The following is an 18,714-nucleotide window of genomic DNA, read 5'->3' as shown; positions in this document are numbered from 1 at the left end:
CCGCCGTGCGATACCAACCCAGTCTCACGGCATTTCGTATTCACCAACACGATTTTTAATCTATTGATTCGTGTTCACCAACACGATTTGCCCCTTTTTTTCGTGTTGCATAACACGATTTTAAAAGCAATGTATTTCTACTGCCTGCAGCACGTCTTTTTCTCCGGTCGGGTCGTGGAAGACCGGAAGCTGTGTGGTTCATAAAAACATGTTCTTACTCAATATCAAGCCACAATTATTGCTTTTATTTTAAATCGTAGAATTTCGGACTTTTGTTGCCGTCTGTGAGGAAAATAAATGGGGCTCAGAGCCTCAGAATACTGAAATCTGTATTTTTAAATATTTGTTCCTTCTAATTTGTTATTCTTTTCAAAATAACACACTGTTATTTACTCACCAATAACACACAATTATCCTTGCTTTTATTTATTGATTTAATTCCATAATCTCGGGCTTTTTTGGTGTCCGTCAGGAACTGAATTTCAAAATAAAAATAACCGGAAACAGACGTAGGCCTATAAGGGACATTTCGAGCATCATTGCGATTGTCAAAATTTCTGAGTTTAGGATGGCCGAAGAAACTACACTACCCATAATCCCCAGCTATCGTTTAGGACTACAGTCCCCGTAAGGTTACGCAGAGCGTCAAACAGCTGTGTGAAATGGAACGAAACCACGCCAGACTATCCAAAACTGGAATCGAACACCCCTCCAGAACTACACATGCTGGCTATTGTGTTTCGCAAAATGTTCTATGGGACGTCTCTACTGAACGTTTTCGTTTTTCCCACAATTAGAAGTTGCCATTATTAAACACATTGGTGTTATCAAATGTAAAACATATAATTAATAAATGGGTGAAAATCGCTTGTGTCCATAATGCGCAGCATTAATATATACCCACATGACAGCTCATTGTTACTTTGTAATTCTACTCCACTACAATTCAGAGGTTAACCTGGTATTTTTACTCCACTGCATTTATTTGAGTTACTTTGCAGATTCTGATTAATTATGTGAAATATAAACAACCCTTAAATCAGACTTTAGTTACACCTGAGTAAAATTCAGGTAAGGTGATTGTCAAGTGCCAACAATCAGGAGAGATATTTGATAGTTGGTGCTTGAGAAGACTAAACATGTATCTGCAATTGACATGAATGGAAACAAGTAATAAAGTATATTCATTACTCGTTATTCTCTACTAATAGTTAATTAAAGACTGTATATTATGGCTATTTTGCACATCCCTTTCAAGATTTTCAAAGGTTTATTGACATATCATACACAACTACGGTGTAGTTATGCAATGAATGAAAAACTTGGGTCACAGGTTCCTCAACAGTGCATTACAAGACATCTATCAATATGTGTGTATACTTCCACCATTACACTGTCGTATTCTGCACATTTCTTATACTATCTACATCAGGGGGGTCAAACTCAAGGCCCGGGGGCCAAATCCGGCCTGTGACTTCATTTTGTGTGGCCCCACAAGGGCTTGCAAAGAATATAATATGTTTATTATACGGTTACATGATGATTTACAGAAGCACGTTGCCCATAGACTACATGTCCCACAATGCATCTCAAATTAGACTTATTTCTTCTAAATATGCTTTTTTTCTTAGAATGTGCCCTTTTCTCAGAATTTGACTCTTTTTTTTAAATGTTACATTTTTTTTAAATGTCACTTTTTTTCCAGTTTTTCTTTTAAATCATTTTGTGACATTCTCACTGAAGAGACTTGCAGACTTCTGCTTTCAGACGTAGTTAATTATGAAGTTATTACCCTATCAGATAATAATCCAATGGAGAGGCAATAATGTAATATAATACATTATTTTATATAGATATTTATATATAAGTTATAACCGGCCCTTTGAGTGCAGCCATAATGCTTATGTGGCCCGTGATTAAATTGAGTTTGACACCCCTGATCTACATACATAAGATTATAATTAATGTGTATAATATCAGTTAAAATAAGTGCTTCAACATAGTTAACATTGCAGGAAAGTTGATTGTCAAGTTCCAAAACAAACCATGCAATTTAGACTTTGTCAGGCTTAATATGTATCTGTAGATAGATACCCCCAAAGCTTTTTTCCTATTTAAAAGAAGACCTTAACCTAAAGTATTCTTAATGTTTAAATAAAGCCTTATTAGTTAGCACATCCTCCTATCAGGCACTAAACTGTTTTATTCTAGATATCATTTGAGTATCTTCTTGATATTTTATATTCTATATTTATATCATTGACCTTCTACTTTCCCACTATTTTGTATGTACTCTTAATATTTAAATGTTTTCATAAAATATAACACATTCAAAAGTGCTTTACAAAAATGAAAGACATTAAGAAAAAGGCTTTTTAAACAGTCGTTAAAAAGCAACACAATCTTCCTGCATTGCAATTACTCTAAACGTGTAATAACGTGCTTTAACCAGTAGGTGGTTTGGGTTAAAAAGCTGTAAAGTTTACAGTGTTAACAAAATAAAATATACTGCTGTTTCTGGTTTAGTTTACGACGAATATTATTTTGTTATTGTTTTGATATTTGTAACACAAAAGCGATGGAAAAACCCCACAGCAACACAGAAAAGATGGTCTTAACATGACCCAGTCGTCTAGTAGTTAATAAAAAACAATAATATCAAAACAAAATATGACTACTAACTTTATTGTGAAATTAAAACAGAACGGTAAAAGAATAGTTTCCGGTGTATTCTGATGCCCGATCTGTCAAATCAATCGACAGTAAGGAGAATACTTACGTCCGGGTGTAAAATTCTCCGTTATCCAATGGGAATGGACGCTCGTAATACAATACAACTCCCTGCATGTCACAAACTGCACTGTCATTAAGTGAAGAGGAAGAGGGGGTGGGATTCTTGAAGTTGGAGGTCTGGGATTGGGGTGGTCTAAGGATAGTGTATTTGTGAATGTCTCTGTGTAAATATTAACTTATCATGACTATTATATGCAAAAACAAACACACAACCGCTGGATGTGCATTGCAATGTTTCCCCACACAGGTAAACTGTACAAGCGCACACAGTTGCATGCAAGCTTGCGCACATACAGAAATTGTAAAAACTGTAGAGATGTGCAAGTTGATTCACTTACTACCAACTTGTTATGGTTAGCAGATGTGACTGCTAGTGTCCATTATACTGTACACAGTTTGTAAAGTGCAGTACATCACATTCAAATGGATTTGTAACCATATTGCAATATTTTATTGTATTTTGGATTATTTCTGAACTCCTAAACTACATTTGTAATTACATGATCATTATCTTTTAAATAACGTTAACTAAAGGGAACAATCTATTTGACACAGCTGAAGCTCTGGCCTTCCTTAAAAACTAACTAATTTAATAAAAATCACAGTTGTATCAGACACAATGCATTGTTTTTTGAGAACACAAATTCGTAACTAATGTAATTTTTACATTCTGACGAAAAATAAAAATTATTATGAATACAAATAAAATAAAAGAAGCCTCCCGTGAGTTACTACAAGCTATAAAGTAGATTTAAAAAAACGTTTTATAGAATAAAAGCTCACTGCGGGACGTTGTAGAAATGCGTGTGTGCACCACGACAAAGGAGCCTCATTCACTTTACATTGGGGTTGTTTGCGTGGTGCCGACAAATGTAACAAAGTTCGTGACTCCACCACGCATTGTGGTGTTAAGAAGTCGTGGTGGAGTCACGCATTCTGGTGAGATCAGGTTGCATATGTTTGCTAGTGATACTGTAAAGAGATAATTACTTTCTACCTGTCTCTATCAGACTGTGGAGAGCTGTTAGCCTGTTTTCGTCTGAGATGAATGATCTATGTTCTTGTTATGCATTTAAAACTTTTTAACAAGTTAAGTTTATCTAAAATAATTTCCGTTTTAGGCTTCCCTTTCCAGAGTTTACCCTCCATTTCAAATACCTCAAGTTTCATTATGGGATATTGACAAGATTCGGAAGAGATCAAAACAAATGATGTAATATAGAAAGCAGTTCCTTGAGCTACGTGCTAAGAAAAATGCTTACCTGCTAAAGTTGATCATTTTAATGTGTTAGCAATGCTAACAGTGGCACAACACATGAAGTAGCCTTTAAAGGTGGGGTAGGTAAGTTTGAGAAACCGGCTCGAGATCGTTAGAATTTGAAAATACACAACCGGAGAAAAGCTGCCACTTCCTTATAGAGCACCTCCTCCAACACACACGAACGCAACCAATGAGGGCACGAGATAAATGTGTGCCCCGATGGAAGGCTGACAGGCAGGTAGGCCATCGGTTGTACTTTTTACAGTATCACGGCTTCTACAGATGACATTTTTTCAGATTCAGATATTCATTGCTATCGGGATGTTAAGAGCATTCCATGGAATATAACAACAAGTGTATCTCGAGCCGGTTTGTGAAACTTACCTACCCCACCTTTAACAGGATATGAAAAATAGAAGACCATCACTTATAAATCTTTTAGAGTAGTAGAGTAGGCTCAAATATGCTCTCTTCTAAGAATGTTAATAGTTTGAGGTTTAGAAATCTCCCTTCTGGAGATCAGAAAGCTAATGCCACATATCATCCTGCAATCTTCTCACCCCCACCTCTCCTCTGCACAGATGAGAAGAACAAGAAGAACCTCCCCCAGGACTTTGACATCGACATGGATAACCCGGAGACGGAGAAGGCCGCTGTAGCCATCCAGTCTCAGTTCAGGAAGTTCCAGAAAAAGAAGCAGGATGTGAAGTGAGGACGCTGTCAGCTGCGTCTCCCTGCATGTCACAAACTGCACCGTCATTAAGTGAAGAGGAAGGGGGGCTGGGATTCTTGAAGTTGGAGGTCTGGGATTGGGGTGGTCTGAGGATAGTGTATTTGTGAATGTCTCTGTGTAAATATTAACTTATCATGACTATTGTATGCAAAAACAAACACACAACCGCTGGATGTGCATTGCAATGTTTCCCCACACAGGTAAACTGTACAAGCGCACACAGTTGCATGCAAGCTTGCGCACATACAGAAATTGTAAAAACTGTAGAGATGTGCAAGTTGATTCACTTACTACCAACTTGTTATGGTTAGCAGATGTGACCTGCTAGTGTCCATTATACTGTACACAGTTTGTAAAGTGCAGTACATCACATTAAAATGGATTTGTAATCATATTGCAATATTTTATTGTATTTTGGATTATTTCTGAACTCCTAAACTACATTTGTAATTATCATACACATGTGTTTTACACATTGCTTTTGTTGTGCAATATTCCGAAATCTAATGGAATAATCCCATTGTTTTTTTGTCGATGGAGCCCTTGTGATGTGACTTCTGGGTCGGGGCCAAGTGCTTCTATGTCATGTCAAAAAAGCTGGTTGGATATTTAATTCTAATTTAACCTTTTCACTCTTTGGTGTAAACAGACTTCTACTACACTGATTTTTGGAAGCCAATATTGTCATTTTTACTCCTTTTAAACTACATTTATCTGACAGCTTCATTCAGATTGTTAGCTAAATCACCCAATAGATACACTTTGATTGAATTATTATAATATAATATTCCCCAGCTGTGATGAATACATTAGTCCATCAATAATCATAATACGGTATGTTATTATATGTACAATTTCGAAATGGGTTATTACACCTTACTAGTACTTTTACTTTTGGTAATGTAGGTGTATGATGATATACTTGGCTTCTTTTACTTAATTAAGATGAATTTACTGAAGCAAAAGCAGCAATACTACATTGCAAATAAACTCAGTCCTGCATTACAAATCTTACTGTCGTAGAAGTACAAAAGTATTAGAATAAAAAAATACTTTATGTATCAAAAGTACAAGTTATTGTGCATTATAGCACTTTTCAAAATTACAATTAAATTACTGGATTATTGATGCATTAATGTGTTCCTCACAGCTGGTAAAGGTGGAGCTAGTTTTTATAATTTGGTATACTGCTGATGGAAATCTTAACGTAATGTTAATAGTTATTTATTCGTTTTTGTTTTGTTTATTTTGTAGAAACAAAAAATAAGAATATGTAAAGTAACTCAAGCTGTCAGCTAAATGTAGTTGAGTACAAATTACAATATCAGCTTCCAAAATTTAGCAAAAACAAAAATACTTATGTGAACTACAAGCACCGCAAAATACAACACTTGAGTAAATATACTAAATGATATTCTACCTCTTACATTTGAACAATTAGGTTTTGTTACTTTTACTTTTAACTTGATATTTAGTACTTCTTACACCTCTGGCTGTAATCTGTACAGAGAGGCCGTTTCTAAATTGCTCTTTTCAAACAGCAGTCTGATAAACGTGGATGTAAGAGGATGGATAAGTAGGAAAGGAAACCTCAGGCTCGGAGGCTGCAGATTCACAGAAGATGAGCAACATTACAACATTTCATTGCTGACTTCCTTTTGGTGCTGAAACAAAGCGAGGGTCGGGGGTGTTCGCTCGGTCTCCCCACCGCTACAGTCACTCATGTCAAACCCGTGGAGGACACTTTGGGGAACAGCCATTTTATTAACCAAATTTGAACTTTGTGTTAGTTTCTCTTTATTTCAGTGCCACCATGGTGAACACTCATGTTAAAAATAAAAAGTGACATTTTCTTTCCGTTAAAATGTATAATCATAATGAAGACAGTTAATCATAGAAACTCATCATAGAAACTGACATAATGACCTCACAGCATTTTAGATCAAACTCCCTTCAGACTAACTCAAAGAAACAGAGAGAACAGAAACGGGCCAGGGTAGACAGGAACAAAAACAGATTCTTTACGTATATCCACTTTTTTTCTTCTTTTTTTTCAGATATTTCCCATAGACATTATAGGTTTGGTTTGAAGGGGGGTTCTGCTGGATTGTCTCACGTTTTTTTTTTTCCCTGTAGAGGAGCGTCACTGCAATGCAGCGACAGTAAATCTACTGAGGAGAGTGAGAGCCATGAAGACTCTACCTAGTGCACTGAGAGTAAGGGGATCTATCTGGACACACTTGAGTCGGGGTGTTGTGAAGTGCAAACCATTAGTTCTCTAAACCCTCCCTATTCTAGCTAACATCATTTACCACCAAACAAGCAGTGGTAAACTACACCTGAATACATAGCTGGAGTGTGTCCGGCCCTGTAAGTATACTCACAACATAGTTATTTTCATCATTACAGTACAGTATAGAGCAATAGTTTTCATATACTTTTCATATCTTGTTTCATATTGCACCATCAGACAATGGGACACAGAGAAAGATCAACAGAGACTCCATTTCCTAATTAAAACGAGATATGTGCAAACATGACTAAGGACTTTATTAACCAAATCAATTATTCCCTGTAATATCCACAAATAAAAGTGATTTCTCTTTTTATATATATATTTATAGTAATAAGAATAATAAATCTTCACATTGGATCATTTCATAGTGTGACAAAATGCTGACTGGGCCGTCCAGCCACAATCGTAATCCTCATTGTCTTTTAGTTGGTCAGTCCCCATGCATCCATAGGAAATAGATTTTTTTTTTTTATTCAAAAAAAGTAACAATTTGAGAGCAGCTGAAAAGTTTGGACTGGTGTCAATTGCTTTCATTCAAAGATTTCTCCCGAGTTTGGTTCAGTGTTTCAGAAGGATATTCCATAGGAAAAAAATGACTCCAAATCGTCATCTTCCACTCCAGGAAAAAAAAAGATGTCCGGGTTTTTATGAAACTGTGTGTTAATGTTAAGAATAGATCATTTGGTTATCGATAATTAATGATCATTAATAGCTGACAACTAACAATTAATAATCACTGATTAATTATAAAGAATTAACAATACTCAAGAATAAATAATGCTCCCTCAATTAGTTTGGCAAAACTCCGGCTGGAGTCGTTTCCGATGAGTGCATTTTTTCTCAAGTGAAACAAAAAAAAGAAATACAAAAAAGAAATAAAAGAAAGCTCTAAAATAAATAAAAGGAGATTAGTAAAAGTAACCCCCCCCCCTTCTTGGAGGAGGGTGGACGTATATACAGAACTGCGTGGTGAAGGTCAGTTTACTGCACTTGAGTGTTAAGTCCAGTGTTCGAGTCGTAGTCCTGCCCTCGGGTCCCTGCTGTTATACCAGCGTGTAGGACTTTGCGTAGGGGTTGCTGCTCTGTTTGAGATGTCCCCGCGAGTCCAGCAGGGACTCCTGGGAGGTGCTGAGCTTGGCGGCCTGGGCCAGCTCCGAGCCCTCTCTGTGGGGGAGCGTGGCTGCGGAGCCAGGCTGCCACTGGGCCGCCTGGTCCCTGCTGGCCTGAGGGGCCTCTGTAGGGGTCGGGGGCGCCATGCGAGAGGGCCGCTTCAGAGAGCGGCTTTTCTGGGGCTCCAGACAGGCCTGACCCATGGCCGCCCGCTCCCCACTCGCTGTCCCCCTGGAGGAGCCCGAGCAGGACATGCCTCGGTTTAACAGGAAGTCCATGCGCAGGTATGGAGGAAGGTGAACCAGCTCGCCCCCTGCAGGACCAAACAGAGATCAGTCAGGTAAAGAGAGCAATTACAGTATGCACACATTTCTGGCCAACATCAGCTAAACGTATCTGTGTTTTATGTATTAACTGAAATGTAAGAACTAGTGCTGTCAGCGTTAATGCGGTAACGCTCACGATTCATCTGGATGATACCCTAATGCTTTAGAAAAATCTATTACCAGATTATACCGAAACTTATTGCATGTGAGTGAATAGAAAATAGTTGTGTCATGTTATAATAAAGTTAAAAATCCCTAAGATTTCTCTTAGCAGTTTGTCATGCATCTTTTTTTACAACACCACGCTTGTTTTCATTTTTTCTCTTCTTCCATTTGTAGAAGTCTTTTTATTAACCATTATGGGCAAAAGAAATACAATTTTTATAGTTTGAAAAATAATGTTTGAATATTTTTGTTGACTCAGATTCATTTTCAATGTCATTCTTCCCACTTTCTTCAATTCTTGGACCCAACTGAGACTATCATCAGTTTGAATACTTTTTCTGATTCACTGTTGGCGTTAGAGTCCCAGTTAATGATTGGGTATTAATGTTACACAGGAAGTTAAGCTTTAGTGTATCAGCAGTGTAATGAGGCCAGTTGTAATGGCGGTTAGCATGCGGTCGGGGTTCAGGCCGACAGATCTGGGGCCTCACCCGGTCTGTGGGCCTTGGGCGCGGCCATGTTCATGACCCGGCTGACGTCCTGAGGCTTGGGCGGGGAGGCAGTGAAGCGGCAGATGCCTGATTCGGACGGTGTGCTGGAGGTCAGGCTGTCGGTGTAGTCGTTGGTGCCTGCCGTCATCTGCTCTGAGGAAGTGTCAGAGATGAAGCATTCGGTGATGGTGAACTTGGCGTGGCGTAGCTGCTCCTCCATCTTGGCGTGCTCGTAGGCTCTGGCCAGCTCCTCGTAGGTGGAGGACGCGCTCTCTGTGGACACCATGCTGCTCCGCGCGCGGTCTGCACACGGGCCGGGGTTAGGGGGGATTAGTGTCAGGGTTAGTGTTAGAGTTAATGTGAAATTTGACAGACAGCTGGTACTGATTTGTTGTTAGAGATGATGAGTAATGTTCAGATGTTGGAGAAGTACTCAGATATTGTACTTAAGTCAAAGTAGAAATACCAGAGAGTGGTAAATCTCTGTTACAAGTAAAAGTCCTGCATTAAAAATCTTACTCAAGTAAAAGTACACTGAACAAACTGGTACATATTTCACATAACTGTATCAGGTTAGTTGAAAGCAATAATATTAAGTTTAATAAAAACAAAATATTAGGTTCAACTTAATATTATTGCTTTCAACTAACCTGATACAGTTATGTGAAATGTGATAACTGAATACATTTAATTAAAGTCAACATTTCAGTTGTTTTCATTGCACAAAAGTATCAGCATCAACATATAGTAAAAGTACCAAAAGTAAAAGGAATCATTATACAGATTGATATCATATGTTTTGAATATAATTATGAATGCATTAATAAATGTTTATCATAGCTGGTAAAGGTGGAGCCCATCTCATTATTATTTGATTTACTGCTGAGTAGTTTGTGAGTTTAGCCCAGGTGTAACTAAAGTCTTATTTAAGTGTTGATGATGTTTTGTATCATTAATCCATATCTGCAAAGTAATTAAAGGTATCTAATATATGTAGTGGAGTAAAAGGACATGATTAACCTCTGAATTGTAGTGGGGTAGAATACAGAATGCAGACAATGGAGATACTAATGTACCTACAAGTACTACTTAGTACAGTACTTGAGTAGATGTACTTAGTTACTTGCCACCTCTGGTAGTGTCACACGGATATTTGGCTCACCTGTGTCCTGAGATGGGCTGACGCTGTAGCTGTCACTCTCCTTGTCCACAGAGCCTGCCACTCTGGGGGTGGGCAGCCTCCAGTCAGTGCTGAGAGTGTGGGAGGAGACTGGGGGGTGGGGGCGGTTCAGGGTCCACTGGCTGGCGTAGCGGTTGCGAGCGGCCGGGCCAGCTTTGGCTGTGCGGCGGGCCGTAGGGTCTGAGAGGGAGGAGGGAACGCAGCGTGCTGGTGAGGCTCATGGGAAGGATATGACTTAACTTAAGGAAAGATAAATGAGTGATGCGGGGAAGAGTCTCTTTCATTCCCTTGTCTTGAAGAAAATGTCTTTTGAATGAGTTTGCACAGCTGCCTCACTATCTAGAAACACATTCATCTAACACCACATTTACCAAACATCAACTATCATATCTGGACCCACAAGGCACTACTTGCACATATTTTAACATGCAATGTATGGCCCAGTGGCCGAACGGACCATCAGCCTCGGAAGCTTGGGATTGTGGGTTCAAGTCCCACCTGGGTCTTTAACGGCAGACAACTGTCATAATAGGAAAAGTATAGTTTGATATATAAATGTATAGAGGCTGGATGAAATACCATGAAGTGTCCAATATGATAAATATATGGAGGAACACATGAATAATAACAATCATTCCCTCCATATGAAAGCTCACACGTTCCTTTTTATGACACTTTTACATCCACTGGAATGGGTTGAAGTTAGAGGCTTTAGGTGGAATGAGGTTGAATCACTTATCGTGTGAATGTAGAGTGCTTGCACACAGGCTCATGCACACAGCTCATCGCTCTCTACAAGGGAACATGAACGTTACTATTGTAGAGCCACTCAGCATTTACCACCTGTACTAGGCTCAGCTATCACTACTAGTTCATTTATAAAGTCATTCTGGCTAAGCTGCCCTTCATCCCTCCCTTACTCCCTTCATTCCTCCAACCTTACATCCCTCCCTAACTACATTCCTCCATTACTAGATCTCTCCTTCCCTACTTATCTCCCAATAAGTGTCCTTCTGTCTTCAGTACGTCTACCAGACCAGATTGAACGATGACACACCTCATTTTTCTCCACCACTTTCCTTTGCATGTGTACGTGCATCCAACGGCTCCGTTGATTATCCTTAACCCACACATTGTTATGATGTGGTCGCTGATATATCTGATGTGTTATGGAGTTAAAAATCTTTCGTACTGGACTTACTGGTTCCTGGTCTGGCGTCAGACACGTCCACCAGGGGGCCGGTGGCCTGGGACAGGGACTGGTAGTGGACCGTGTGAGTGACTGTGGAGGACTTCTGTTTCTGGGTCTCCCCGAAGTCGTTATCGGTCAGTAACACGGTGGACCTGTCGTCTGCGGGACACAAACACAAGCTCAGCACAACAATAACCAGGACCCAGTGCAGTCTGTGCTGTGTCAGCAGAACGTACCGACAGTCTCCATGGTGTCCCTCTCCTCGATCAGCAGCTGGGCTCTGGGGATGTCGATGTGCATGCGGAGCGTCTGTTGCTGCTTGTTGACTGGCTCTGCTGGACGTGTGTTTTTACTGCTCAGCGCAACACAAGAAAACACTCATTATCAGAATCAATTGTCGTAATGAATTCTTCTGAGTTGACAGTGATGTGTCCGTGTGAGTTTAGGGTCTGGAAAGCTCTTACCTCATTAGCATCTCAGCCAAACTTTTGGCATCTGAAAAACAAAGAGAGAAGACAGTCATTTTACGTTTTACATTAAAGAGTAGAGGCTTACATGTGTCATGCTGGACGACCTCTCACCTCTGAGCCTCTTCAGCCTCTGCTCCCTCCTCCTCCTCCTCAGCACCAGCAGCCCGATGAAGATTACAACGATGCCCACCAACACACAGGAAATAGTCACCATCATCTTTAAGCCCTCGCCGCCTCCAGAGTGGTCCTCACTTACGTTGGGGGCCTTCACCAGAGGTGCGATCGTACCTGTGCAGACGTCACAAGATATGTGTGATGATAACAAAGCACTTATATACTAATAAAGGACTGGCTTCTCTAAAGCCAGTTGAGTAGCACTTGAATACTTGGCTCTATGAAACCTGATGTACTTTATGATTCTGTTTTCTTCAAGGTTGTGTCTTCCTGGTCGAATGTACTTATTGTACGTCGCTTTGGATAAAAGCGTCAGCTAAATGCAATGTAATGTAATAATGATCTACCCATGTGCTGAAGACATCATTTTCACTTCCTGAATCCTAACCATTCATGGCAAAGGATGGAAACAAGTTTAGAATTGTTTTCCAAAGTAATCTCGTACAGTGTTCCACCAAAGCTGTGCTCTGTTAATATCATCATGACCTCTTTCAGGATTCTTTTACTTTGCCAACCTGCACTTACAGTCCATGCAAAGTAAATAATGCTGTCCAGCTACATGCTCAGGTTGATGGTGTCTTCACCTCCAGGATGTGAGTGAAGGAGTTGGAAAACTCTCGGGTGGACCCAAGTCAATTCTCTGGACAATAGGAAAGGATCCTCAATGCGACATCTCCCGTAGCATAGGCTTGCCTGGACCAGCCTTTATGAAACAACAGGAGATCATGCTATCCTCCAAGTCTCATGGCCGCAATATTTAAAGTGACACACCCTTCAGCTGTTCACGGAAACAGCTGATCGGGACCCACACATGCAGGTCATGTAAGTTAGCATTTTACAACGTATTCGCATCCTGTCAAAGTGCTTATATGTTTTGATCTTTTAATAAAATGTTAAACTAAAAGTAGAAACTATGAACGTGACGCTACTAGTATAACATAATCAGATAAAGTCAACTTTAATGTTCTTCACTTACTGTAATACGTTTTTTCTTTTGCGCTTTTCTTTATAGGCACAGTGCTAGAAATGATTTGTACTATTCCACTGCATCCTCGCTGTGCTGTTGGCACTTCTCTTTGCCTCAAACGACTACTGAGAGAGACTCGGTGTGCTGCAGGTACCTCAAAGAGTCTCTCCAGTTCTAGTGTCAGTGTTCTGTGGATCATGCAGCTGCAGGTCCCTGCTCTACAGACAGGATATTTCAATGCTTCGTATTATCCCCCGCTATTCTGTTCACTTACTGCCATCGTAGCTGAGAGTTGAAAACTTGACTCTCTTCTCGGCGTATCCGGCGCTGTTGTAGACCTTCATCTGCAGCTCGTACCAGCTGGCCTCCTGCAGGTCGTACAGGATGTAGCTCTTGGTGAGGGAGGTGCGCTGCGCCGTGGTCCAGGAGGGCGCGTCCATCGGTCGGTACTCCAGGGTGAAGGAGGTGATGGGGCAGCCACCGTTGTTCCAGCCGTTCAGGTTGAGCTTCACCCGCGTGGCGTTGATGCTGGTGAACAGCTCCTGCTCTTTAGAGTACTGAGGCTCTGTGGAGAGGAGAACAGGGCATCAGCCGTCTGCCTTCTGTCTCCTACCTTCAGACTTTGCTCTAAAACAAAAGGCCTCACACGTGTCTCAGTTAAGCTGTCTTTAAATGCCTTTTTGTCTAACAAACAACTCAAAGAGTGATTGACTATTGTAGAAGAAAAAAATATCAAACTTTTTGGAACTTAAATTGAAGCTAAAGCTGTTGAGCATTTTTTCTTCAAAGAAATTGGATCATCAAAATAGTTCTGTTCATTTGATGTTGATTAATACCTAGATTCGTTTGTGATAATAAAAGCCCATCACAATTGTCTGACAATTCCCATTTATTTGTAACATTTAATTTGACCAAGTAACATTGACTTTTACATTGTTAGGAAGGGGAAAAAGTCAAGTGTGATTAAAGAAATGAATTTATTACATCATAGTTGATTTATATAACAGGCCTTAAGTATTTATCACTTGACTATAAGTTACTACTGAGAAGTAAGTCTGAGATAATCTATGGCAAAAAATAAAGACTGGAAAGTTTTTTCATTAAAAAATACTGCAATCCCATATTATTAAAATATGCAATCCCCACTATTTATAAAGTTATATAAAAGACCTCAGTTAAATCCCACCTCTAAATGATCAAACATAACATTGTGAGTTATTTCTTCATACCTTTCCCATGAGTCTTTGCTTCAATGATCTCACTGATGCGCCCTGGCCCCACTGCATTCTGGGCAGTGAGTGTGAACTTGTACCAGGTTCCACACTTGAGGTTCTCCAGTCTGTAGGAGCGCTCACTGGGGCTGATGGGAAAGTTCCCCCACTGCTCGCTGTTATCCTCCGAGTACTGCAGGATGTAGCCTGGAGGGGAGGCGTGTGGGGAAATGAGTGTTAATGCACAGCCAGGAGAAATCCACAGAAAGGTAAACACTAAAACTCCTGCAGGTCGTGTCGGTCTGACCTCTGATGGAGCTGCCTCCGTTGTCCCCAGGGATCCAGGAGAGGGTTATTGACGTGGTGGTTGTCTTCGTTACTGTGAGGCGAGGCTGGTCCGGTGGAACTGAAGGAGAGACCCAAACATGAGTGATTATAATAGTGCTGCAGATAACTGAATATATATAAGTGGATACAAGCACTACAATTGGCACAAATACTCCATGGAGGTTACTCTGTTAGCCACTCAGAAATCCAAGATGGCTATAAGGATTTGTCTCAACTGAAAGCTATGTGTAGAATTGAATTGTCCACCACAAGTTCAATTCAGAAAGGTCTTTATTTTTCTCATACTGCCTCTTTTCACCCTCTGTCTGAAACCAGAGCCCAGTCTGCTCTGATTGGTTAGCTGGCAAACCACTTAGAGTTGTCCAGCCGCTTAGCCTATCATTATCACCTATCAGCCTAATGTGTAGGAACGTTAGCCAATAGAAGCGAGCGTGTGACGTAGTGATGTCCTTATGTTCATGATTGATCTAAGCTATAGAACACATAAAGGAAAGGAAAGGAAGGGAAACTCCAAAAAGCACGATAGGGCCTCTTTGACCGACTACACGCCAGTGGAAGAACAATCCACTTGGCACTATTATTATGACCCCTTAGTCACATTTAGACTTCAAGATGCAATATATATATTTTGTGTGTATCATGTGTGAAATGTATGTTTTGCTGTGTTGTTTTATTTGCCGGTACCAAAGACACATTTTCCACTTGATGTCAATTTAATGGACAATAAAGTATTCTGAATCTGAGCGTCTCACCTTGGACCTGCAGGTTGAGGATGATCTTTTCTGAACCGAAGCTGTTACTGGCAACGCAAGTGTAGTTCCCAGAATCCTCTGCTTTCACCGTGCGAATAACGAGGCTGCCGTTACCATGGACGCTGCGCCGGCTGTCAATCACAACAGGTGCTGGGGTTCCGTTGCTAAAACATATATGTGTTTAGAATTCATATCTTTGAAGAGACACATTTGTGAGGATGTTGTTATCCTTTACATCACTGTACTCACATCTCCTTCAGCCACTTGATGGTTGGAGATGGATCTCCCACCGCTTTACACGGCAGCACGATGTCCCTCATCCAGGGGGTGGTGACTGTCCTGTTGAAGGTCAGGATCCGAGCCGGAGCTGCACAAATACACACACACTTCAGCATCAGAGGACATGCAGAAACAAATGTGTTTCAAAAGATTTCACAAAGCACTATCCTTTCATTTCATCTCTCACAGAGTCACTGTTCAGTCATTCCTTTCTACAAGTATATACATAAATGAATCTATTCAAACTTTAGACTTTATATATACTTATTTAGTGGGGCAAAAAAGTATTTAGTCAGCCACCAATTGTGCAAGTTCTCCCACTTAAAAAGATGAGAGGCCTGTAATGTTCATCCTAGATACACTTCAACTATGAGAGACAGCATGGGAGGAAAGAATCCAGGAAATCACTTTGTAGGATTTTTAATGAATGAATTGGTCAATTCCTCGGTAAAATAAGTATTCGGTCACCTACAAACAAACAAGATCTCAGGCTCTCACAGACCTGTAACTTCTTCTTTAAGAGCCTCCTCTGTCCTCCACTCGGTAACTGTATTAATGGCACCTGTTTGAACTCGTTATCAGTATAAAAGACACCTGTCCACAACCTCGAACAGTCACACTCCAAACTCCACTATGGCCAAGACCAAAGAGCTGCCAAAGGACACCAGAGACAACCCCACCCCGTGGGGTCAAAATGATCACAAGAACGGTGAGCAAAGATCCCAGAACCACACGGGGGACCGAGTCAATGACCTGCAGAGAGCTGGGACCAAAGTAACAAAGGCTACCATCAGTAACACACTACGCCGCCAGCCAGGGACTCAAATCCTGCAGTGCCAGACGTGTCCCCCTGCTTAAGCCAGTACATGTCCAGGCCCGTCTGAAGTTTGCTAGAGAGCATTTAGATGATCCAGAAGAGGATTGGGAGAATGTCATCTGGTCAGATGAAACCAAAATAGAACTTTTTGGTAAAAACTCAACTTGACGTGTTTGGAGGAGAAAGAATGCTGAGTTGCATCCAAAGAACACCATACCTACTGTGAAACATGGGGGTGGAAACATCATGCTTTGGGGCTGTTTTTCTGAAAAGGGACCAGGACGACTGATCCGTGTAAAGGAAAGAATGAATGGGGCCATGTATCGTGAGATTTTGAGTGACAACCTCCTTCCATCAGCAAGGGCATTGAAGATGAAACGTGGCTGGGTCTTTCAGCATGACAATGATCCCAAACACACCACCCGGGCAACGTAGGAGTGGCTTCGTAAGAAGCATTTCAAGGTCCTGGAGTGGCCTAGCCAGTCTCCAGATCTCAACCCCATAGAAAATCTTTGGAGGGAGTTGAAAGTCCGTGTTGCCCAGCGACAGCCCCAAAACATCACTGCTCTAGAGGAGATCTGCATGGAGGAATGGGCCAAAATACCAGCAACAGTGTGTGAAAACCTTGTGAAGACTTACAGAAAACGTTTGACCTCTGTCATTGCCAACAAAGGGTATATAACAAAGTATTGAGATGAACTTTTGTTATTGAGCAAATACTTATTTTTCACCATAATTTGCAAATAAATTCTTTAAAAATCAGACAATGTGATTTTCTGGATTTTTTTTTTTCTCATTATGTCTCTCATAGTTGAGGTATACCTAGGATGAAAATTACAGGCCTCTCTCATCTTTTTAAGTGGGAGAACTTGCACAATTGGTGGCTGACTAAATACTTGTTTGCCCCACTGTATGTCCAGGGTTTTGAGGAGTCATCAAAATGCCTCGTCTTTATTGCTTGCCCTGTTTAGGATAGATACGGCCAGAGAATGTTTCAGAACAGATGGAGGCCATGTGACTGCACACTTCATCCTCAGTTTTCCTTGAACAAGGCTTTCAATAAACCTTGTCTTTGTGTGTTCTAGTATTATTGCTCAATCTACAGTCAGGGTTACAGTCTCCATCTGAGGAGGGGAGCAGGGGAGGCGGGACATCCATCACCTAGCCCTGCGACAGGCTGCTGATAGGAGGCCATGGTGTCTATCAGCATATTCAATCAGCTTATCAGCTCTCACCAAGCATGTCAGTGTTAACAGGGTCAGACTCAGGGTCATCACATTAAACGGATGCTCTCACCTGTCCAGATACTAGGACAAAGCTACTGTCACACACCCACATGGGGGAAATGAGGTGTGGTGAGAGAAGCTGGAGCAAATATTATAAACAGTTAAGAATTGGGACTACTGCAATAACATGATACACTTTACATGTTAGAACCCACATGCTTTCATTAACTTACTCCTTGAGCTTCATCCTGATATATTATCTCCGGCAATTTATTGCACTTTTTTACTTCCTTATTTCTTTGTGTCTTAGGAATGTTGTATGTTGCGCTGTGACTATTGTGCATATGACAATAAAACCTTTGGAATTTGAAAGATTCCCAAAAAGATGCATCCCAAGGACACAGTGTGCATCTTCTTCTTGCCGACATAAACCTCAATGCACTTACTTTTCATTTGCCCATAAATCAATTTGCATGTACATCACATTTGGTACACAGTAGAGCACTTTATTCCGCCTGGTACTGCGCCACCGAGGAGCACCTACCCTCAGCCATGGGTTTGACAGTGATGATGTCACTGGCGTTCCCCCGGCCGGCGGCGGTGACGGCCACCACCCAGATGCTGTACTGACGGTTCCTGCTCAGGTTGGGGATGCGGTAGAAGAACACATCGGGAGCCGCCTCGAACTCACTGCTCACCTGTGGGGACACATTCATCATATGTTCCATTCACTTGAAATACTGAAAGGACTATTCAACTAACTAATGAATGCTAAAGAATAAGCCTGGTGATATTATATACTATAAACAGATACCATAAAACTATGAAATCCTCACAGATACGTATTATTAGAATGATATATCTGTGTGATAGAGAGCTTTACTGTTACTAAGACAAACACCAATTGGCAATTTAATTCTGTT

At 40.8% G+C, this 18,714-nt stretch overlaps 1 protein-coding gene across 2 annotated transcripts in view; it reads right to left on the bottom strand.

The window, feature by feature from the left end:
* Nucleotides 1-6,547: 6,547 nt before the first annotated feature.
* Nucleotides 6,548-18,714, bottom strand: part of dscama (Down syndrome cell adhesion molecule a) — a 106,087-nt gene continuing 93,920 nt past the window's right edge. Inside the window, exons 21-33 of one of the 2 annotated variants that reach the window (XM_034099912.1) lie at nucleotides 18,336-18,489; nucleotides 15,719-15,836; nucleotides 15,470-15,633; nucleotides 14,677-14,775; nucleotides 14,388-14,576; nucleotides 13,433-13,723; nucleotides 12,129-12,305; nucleotides 12,012-12,042; nucleotides 11,784-11,899; nucleotides 11,548-11,706; nucleotides 10,338-10,535; nucleotides 9,176-9,478; nucleotides 6,548-8,506 (exon numbers count right to left, since the gene is read on the bottom strand). In XM_034099912.1, the coding sequence (XP_033955803.1) occupies nucleotides 8,127-8,506; nucleotides 9,176-9,478; nucleotides 10,338-10,535; nucleotides 11,548-11,706; nucleotides 11,784-11,899; nucleotides 12,012-12,042; nucleotides 12,129-12,305; nucleotides 13,433-13,723; nucleotides 14,388-14,576; nucleotides 14,677-14,775; nucleotides 15,470-15,633; nucleotides 15,719-15,836; nucleotides 18,336-18,489 (2,379 nt within the window). In that variant the 3' untranslated portion in view covers nucleotides 6,548-8,126. The remainder of the gene's footprint in view (nucleotides 8,507-9,175; nucleotides 9,479-10,337; nucleotides 10,536-11,547; nucleotides 11,707-11,783; nucleotides 11,900-12,011; nucleotides 12,043-12,128; nucleotides 12,306-13,432; nucleotides 13,724-14,387; nucleotides 14,577-14,676; nucleotides 14,776-15,469; nucleotides 15,634-15,718; nucleotides 15,837-18,335; nucleotides 18,490-18,714) is intronic. The other variant, XM_034099913.1, reaches the window with a different exon arrangement.

Source organism: Pseudochaenichthys georgianus, chromosome 14, assembly GCF_902827115.2.
Source record: "Pseudochaenichthys georgianus chromosome 14, fPseGeo1.2, whole genome shotgun sequence".
Taxonomy (NCBI): Eukaryota; Metazoa; Chordata; class Actinopteri; order Perciformes; family Channichthyidae; genus Pseudochaenichthys; species Pseudochaenichthys georgianus.
This window is presented reverse-complemented; position numbering and strand designations above follow the sequence as displayed.